The 7,627-nt window shown below is 41.2% G+C and overlaps 1 protein-coding gene and 1 long non-coding RNA gene across 2 annotated transcripts in view; one reads left to right on the forward strand and one right to left on the reverse strand.

The window, feature by feature from the left end:
• Window positions 1-2,229: 2,229 nt before the first annotated feature.
• Window positions 2,230-4,391, forward strand: LOC131880847 (uncharacterized). The gene is made up of 2 exons (XR_009373297.1): window positions 2,230-2,735; window positions 4,011-4,391. It is a non-coding gene; the product is annotated as an uncharacterized LOC131880847 (long non-coding RNA).
• A 2,897-nt stretch (window positions 4,392-7,288) lies between these two features.
• The window catches only part of LOC131880842 (pseudouridylate synthase 1 homolog), a gene marked incomplete in the record, with an annotated part of 21,234 nt that continues 20,895 nt past the window's right edge, over window positions 7,289-7,627 (reverse strand). The window contains 1 exon segment of the mRNA XM_059227557.1: window positions 7,289-7,623. Coding sequence (XP_059083540.1) covers window positions 7,351-7,623 — 273 coding nt within the window.

Raw genomic sequence — 7,627 nt, forward strand, 5'->3', positions numbered from 1 at the left:
AAGTGGATAGACGGATCTCCGGAGCCACAAAATCCAGAAGCCGATTCTTATCATTTTGACATAATGTTTTAATTTCTCAAGTCAGACTCGGTTCATCATGTCCAACCTTGATCAATCCGGTCTGTGTCCGAGATCCATTCATTTTTGATAGGCCCATCTCTGGGTGAATTAATGACAAGAAAAAACTGAAGCAGAGTAGGATCAGAACATGTTGATCAGGGTAAGAGTCGATATTAATCCCGGGTACGCACTCTTCGTACACATCTTTTAAACTCTCGTCCACTCAAGCCCATAAATCAAACAAACTCACAAATCTTGTGTGGAATCCCTTGGCCTTTGCTGTGATTGAATGACAGGTCATAACTCACACTGGTTAATTGCACAGAGAGCAGGATCTTCGTTTAAGTCAAGAAAATTGGTTCCTGGAATGCTTGGGCTTCTGGTCATAGGTAGCCCTGCAAGTTGTAATCGAAAAACCAATAAGTGTCAATGTCGCTTGCATGAATAAAATGATACGAGCCCACGGCGTCGTTTTAACAGTGCACATCGTACGTACACTCATACATACATTAGTCAACAGGCATATCCCCGAGATATGTAGTGTATGAAGTCTAATCTCAGTTTACTCGGACGGCAAAAGTTCAATGCAATATTTTCTTGACAATGGAAAGCGAGCAAATACTAGAGATTTCTGGCTCAAGAAAACATTCAAATCCTAGGATTAACTTGTCTACTCTTAATCTATCAAAATGTCATTCAACATTTCAAAATGCCAACCTCCGAGTCCAGGTCAGCAAAACGAAAAGCTAGTCTCTCTCGGGTACTACCTAGCTGTTCCTGGGAGTCTGCAATATCACGGTGAGTGTCCGAGTCACGTTTATGAACGACCAGCCGTTGACGGGCATGGGATGTCATGTCAAGAAGACGTCCGGACTTGGTATTGGGCCATTTTTCTATTTTTTTTTATCAGGGGCAGAGGTTAGAAAGGCACTTTTTTTGGGGGGGGGGAAGATTGCTGAAATGCTGAAATCAACTCATTACTACAGGACAGGTCGCTGAAACCGACTTGAGCAAATCTGTAACAGTAATATTTCAAGATAAACGAAAATCACAATAATCTGGCCGGGGAGAGTGCTTTACCTCCGCGCCATCTTACAGTCGAGCTGAAAATCACATCTCTTAGTCAGTTTCCACGTTTACTGTTTGCTTGCTAAGTAATAATGAGGACTTACCAGACCATCACATTTTGACAAGTGGTAACCTTAACATATGATAGGTTAACTAATAACATTACTTTGGGCCATGCAACAGCCCCCACGCTCTAATTTTACGTCCAATTCCACAAGGGTGCACACTCCGTGTGTCGCCACATCTCAATAGTCTTAATGAGTCTAGGCATCGAGGTCAAGGAAAGTGAAAAGGGCGTTTCATGAGTCAAGAATGAAACTGAGAATTACCAAACGTTTCAGTCTTGAATCTAAGGAAGCATGGATTACAAACAAGCAACCCAACAAAAGCATCACTGTTTGCTCTCAGTTCAACTCCGCTCTACATTTCTATGTCTGTCCCAACAAATCAATCCTAGAAAAAGCCTACTATGTCATATGTTGCAGGTCTAATGGTGAAACAGTAGAAAACATACGTCAGCTTAATCATCCGTTGACCATTTCAAATAGGAGCATTGGCAAATTCTTCCATAATAGCGCCAAATTTGGCTTTTCAGACAAGTCACTTGTAAGAGAACAGCCTTTGGAACAGAAGATGGCGATAGCTTATGAAATTGATGACACCAACTTGAAAGCGGCTATTGAACAAACGAGAACTCACGTGAAGCTTGAAAACAAACGCAGCACTCGGGGAATCAGTGTTCAAGATTGGGTCCCTTTACGGGAGTACCTCATTTTGGCCTGAGAAGCGGGTACAATTGAACAAACAATTAACGCCTTAAATGGATTGTCTTTCGGATATACACACGCTTCACTGACTCAAGTAATACAGGATGTCAAATATTTTTACGTCTTTGGAATGAGAGAAAATGATTTTTCTGGCGCCAGCTTCGATTTCGTCTCAAGACATTGGCTGAAAATCATTGACAATAATGGCAGATCTCATTCCCTCTTGTTGACAGATTTGCTTAAATATGCCGCTATCCTTCAACCCATTTTGGGTGAAAAAGGGCAAGCAAGAATGGCATTTCATTCCTCAAATATCCAGTGAAGATAAGTCATGGTTTGAAGATCAAACGAATTTTCCTTCACATGCCCTGAGGTGCTTCCCAAGGAATGAGGCGAGAAGATTAGAGAAAATTTCATCTTAAGATGACACCCAATTCAGGAGAAATGGCTCATCGTTTGCTGGCTCCAGAGAAAATTTGACTGGCTGCGACCCATCTGTCATTATCTGGTCTACATTCACTCTAGATTGAACCTCCTCAGAATGTCACTCCACAACGAGATTACTTCCCTCAAACCAAATGTGGCAACCCTGACCCAATGTTTATTCACCTGTTCAGTAAAGAACGCGCCAATTCCGGTCCTTGACCAACACTCCAATCTTCATTGATTGTGGGTGTTTGTCCAACACGTTGCTGGGAACTGGAAATGGGATGGTCACCAATGCCAGGACCGAGTTGCCATCTTCATATTCATTGTCCAAACCACTTGAAAAGTGACCAACCATCAACAAACCATACCATTCCTCACCAGGGCCACAGGAACTTAGAACTTGAGTTTGCGGTCAGTTTTTGGTAGACACAGTGGATAGATAGGGTCCTGACATATCCGCCCAACATATGGTTGGTTTTCATGGAGGGGTAAACCAAGGATGTCAAGCGACCATTCCAATTTTTCAGTTGTGCAGGATAAAGGTGCTCCGACCAAATGGTGTGTTCCTAGCAGATTACCTCATCTCTGAATGACATCTACGCTCTTCTATGCGCTTCAAGGGATGAGGAGTGAGGTTGTTGGTCTTCGTGGTTGATGGCCATGGTTGTGGTAGTAGTGGTGTGTTTGCACAGGAAACATGCTGTTCAAAATGCAGACAATTGCTTCGAAATTTGTCGCGCAACTCACTTCCCTTCCCAAAGTCAAGCAAGAAGTAGGATCGGATCGAGAAAATTAGAAATCATTTGTTCTTGCCTATCAATCCCAAGGATCTAGATTTTTTTTCAGCTCGAGTTGAAATTTTGCAAACAACTCGAGCAACTAAACATGTCGGGCACTTTTCAAGTCATAAAAATCCACTTCTTCAGCCGTGTTTTATTCGCCGGGCTCGGTTACTGGTGACTACCCTTATTTGAGAGCAATTTCGAGTTCCTGTCAAAAACAATCAAAGTGGAGTCAATTGCCTAATGATAGGCTTGAGATCTTGTCCACTCTCGATTCTACTACCTAATACCACCTCACCTCGTGCTGTTGCTCGAAGGTCCCCGACTGACTTCTCAACGGATTTTGATCTAGAAGATCGAAGGTTTCTTGAGAGAACATAACATATTTTGGGGTTGGCTCGACTTGTCTTCACAATGATTCGTCAGTGGAACTAATTAGAAGCTACGAGAGACCATTTTTGTCGCCAGGCCGGAATGGAATAGCCAGTTGTTTTTAGTACATAGTGCGAAGAGAGGTTGTTAATTTGTAGATTAAACCTCGTCCATTTGGATGTCTCTAACTTGAATGTCACCTCTGGATATGACAATTGTAGTTCTTCACTTGGACTTAGGTCCACGGAATGGGTTCCTTCGTTTTTAGAACGGGATAAACCCCACGGTTTGCACTCATTTAACAGGGCAAAAAAAAACCAACTATCTAGATATCCAGACATCTTTGGTAGCCGATTATCGCATGTTGTCTCCCTCGAATGATGAGCAATCATAGACCAGACAGTTCTCATTTTTAAATAGCTCCACTTTACTCGCTTTCTGCTACTCAAATGGTGGAAAAATGATCTCCCTGAAGTTTTCTTACCCCCCAAGAAAAATGTCACTTCTTTTCATCAAATCGAGTTCTTTTCAGAATCGTCGGACGTCTTGATTGGCCTCAATCTGAATGGTGTTCTGCCAATCTTTTAAAATACAACTGCCCAGCATCCATAGCAGTTCATACCCCTCAGTACAAAGTGTATTGTTTGTCCATGAAGAGAGAGAGAGAAAGAGAGCTATGCAGACGGAGTGAGACCCTCATCGATCCCGGTTCCAAAGCCCACCACCAATTCCATCACCATCAGCACCCTCTACCCAGACTACCATCCACACTTCAAGAGCAAGAGACCACCCTCAAGATTTTTTTTCTTTCAACAATCTTCAAGTGCCTTTTCAGCAGAACGAGGCAAGAAAATCAATCTCCAGCGAATTCTGTTGGGACTCATGTCTTGGGAAAATGAAATCGTCAAATGTGTCTTGGGGTTAAAAAGCATTATTTCACAAACGAAAAAAAATGTACTTGTCACTAAGGGTGCAGATTTTTGCTAAGTATAAGCGACATTTGACTCTTAACTAGTGCCGATCAAAAGTCATTGATGTGGCAAATTGATTGACAGATAACCCTCGAAAATGGCAATTGTGTGGCTTAAAAGTCCGTTAGATGGGAAAATCGAAAAAAAAAAAACTAGAAAATCTCTGACCAAGAATTTGTTTGACCCATTTTGACCTGCTTCGATGTAGTTAGTTTCGGTATAAACTTTAAAAAAAATTGGCCGTAAATATCCTCTCAAAAACATGATCACAGTATAGTAATGAACTTACTTTTTAATACTGGAACCAAATATATTCATGCCAGTGATGGATTATAGTGATACATGTTGAAAGGAGTGCTGATAAATTATATGGCTTAAAGTATGCCCCCCCCCCAACTAGTTCACATCCAGTGATTTTTTAGAGATATTTCTAAAATACTTTTATAGTTGTGTATCTGATTGTAAAAAGTGCAATGAGATTTCAAGTCAAATTCTAAAGCCAGCAACTAATGCGTGCACTCTTTAACATATGTTACAAGTCNGTCAAATTCTAAAGCCAGCAACTAATGCGTGCACTCTTTAACATATGTTACAAGTCAATTTTGAATTAATGAATCATGTCTTGGAAAGCTTTTAAGCACAAAGAAATTCATGACTTCCATCATCACCTCTCTCGATTTTTGGGTAATTTAGATACACAAGTGACGGATAAGCTTGTAAAACCAACCAATAGCAAGTGAACCCCTTGCAGGCTCAAAATCTTGTTCGTTAGTACACTTCACCTGGAGTGATCTCACAAAACGAGTACGCATCATAACATATAAGAGTGTGAACCGTGTTTAGGACTAAACCATGACTCAAATCTCTTTACATCTTTGAAGTGTACGCGTTCAAATTCATTTCCATGGAGCTGCAATGCTCAATTTTGTGCTGCTTCATGAATGGCAAAAGTTCCTAGAACCATCTTTCCCTGAGATGATGAAATGGTTTCAAGAATTGCCATTCATTCTTGATTACGAGGAATGAATACCAGGAGGTTGGCTATTTACCGCTCCAATCTTGGAGACTTGCTGGGTTGGTGCCATTCCCAAAGAGGACGTGTTTTTATGAGAAAACTTTGGTCATATTTTCTGTCAGCCAGGATCGAGGATGGAATTGGTGGTGGTGGTGGTGGCGTTTTCGCTCCCCGATTCAGTTGATGTAGACTTCCTTTTGAATTCGTGGAGAACAAATATTAGTTTTTGGGTCCGAATAAACCGTTTGTCCCCTCCGAAATGCAATAATTGAATCCATCTAGCTCTAGGGATGAAAGAAAGCATATGTTGTGACAAAGAGAAGGAGACGGAGGAGAACATGAACAGAAGAAGATCATGGGGGGAAAGGGATTATTTGCTAAATTCATGTTTCATAGATTTCTTAAAATGTTCTACATGTTCTTAAAAAGTGTTCTTTGGCAGAATATATGTAGATGGCCTACCTTTATTCCATCTGAAATTTCATATTGGTTTTATGAAATGCAAGGCATCTCTGAATCACAAATGATAAGAAAGAATTTGAACGGAACATTTTAAGGAAAACTAAATGAAACCTAGGTTTTATTTTTCATCGTCAAATATTTTTCAATCCCTCCTTGGTCTATGAAAGATTTAAAGAGGAGTGACCATTTATTCCGGGTACAAATTATGCAAATCAGACACAACTAGTTTTCCCCCAACATAACTGCAAATTGGAGAGCAATTATCTCATTCGTCAAGTTTTGCGTTAAGCTTCGAAAATGCATTCCGTAAAATTATGAGGCTTCAGAACGCTTCTCGCCGTCCCAACATCATGACGTCTAAAATCGAACATGATCCCGAATTGGAATGGGAAAAGTTTATGCAAATGTTGCTGACCGTGATTCAGTACTTCTTCTTCCAAATGTTCGTCCAAATCTACTTCGACACTCCCGGGCAACAACCCGTTGAAGACACCATGGAGGCCAAGGAAATCGAGGAAGCCATTGAGAACTTTGTCAATGTCATCATTCGAGAACAACACTTTGGCCAGAACCGTCCCAACAAGGCTCCCATTCGCTCGCGAAGCGAGCTCTCCTTGTACCCGCGAACGATTCCGGGTTTATGGCGGTTCGGCTCCCCGATTTCTCTGGCTTATCCGTTGGAAAACTGACCCCGAGGTTCTCTTGACAAGAGCCGAGTTGATCTTGTGTTGTGCCATGCGAGATAGGGAACGAAGTGACAAGGCCACTTTGGATGGCTTGGAAGAATTGGATAACGACCTGTATCTTCAATTCCTGCGGATGTGATCTTGGGCGAATCGAAGGACGTGCTCAGTGTTATAAATGTATTCGATACATTATTCCCTAATGATATGATTAATAATGTATGGGCACCACAGCCGGTCGATAATGTACGTAATTAATTCAGCTATTGAATTCGAATGATGTGTCTTGGAATGAATTCTTGACTGGCAAAACTTTTCTATTATTCGTCATTCGCACCGATGAACTAGAGTTATTTGAAAGGTCTTCCGTGTTTTGCGTTAACTTTTTTTTGATGGATCCCCCTTTCGAAAGTCAATAGAGCTGAAAGTAATAGGCGTTGCAAAAACTGTGCACATTTTATTGAAATGAACGTGCATGAACACGACAAATGTTTGTTCTGATGCTCAAACTAAACATGTTTCTAATAATTTCAACCCATGTTCACATCTTTCATAACCCTTTTATATCATATCACGAACATGTTGTGGCCAAACTTTTCAAAAGAGGAATTGATCGAGATCCCTTTTGTGGTATCCGCAATTTTACGTGTCAACCGTACTGCATGAAAAGACAAGAAGATATGCGCAGAAACGTATATTTCTTTAAATAGGATAATGAAATGATTCAAAGAGAGCTCACGCTTAAATTTCCGCTACTTCACATTTCTCCTTCCCTTTTGGGTCTGTGTTAGCTTCTTCAAACACATCATCGGCATCATGACCAACTCCATTTTGCTCTTTCTGTAACTGCTCGTCTTCTTCCGCATCTTTATCGTTGAGTTTGCCCACAAGACCTTTGGCCTGCCTCAGAGGGTTTCTGGGCGAATCCACGGATTCAAAATGCCTCGGTTCAAACGAATGAATAGGAAGGTTCTCCATCCAATCCAACATCGACCTCTCCTCTTTCTCAGTTTGGATG

This window comes from Tigriopus californicus, chromosome 5, assembly GCF_007210705.1.
Source record: "Tigriopus californicus strain San Diego chromosome 5, Tcal_SD_v2.1, whole genome shotgun sequence".
Classification (NCBI taxonomy): domain Eukaryota; kingdom Metazoa; phylum Arthropoda; class Copepoda; order Harpacticoida; family Harpacticidae; genus Tigriopus; species Tigriopus californicus.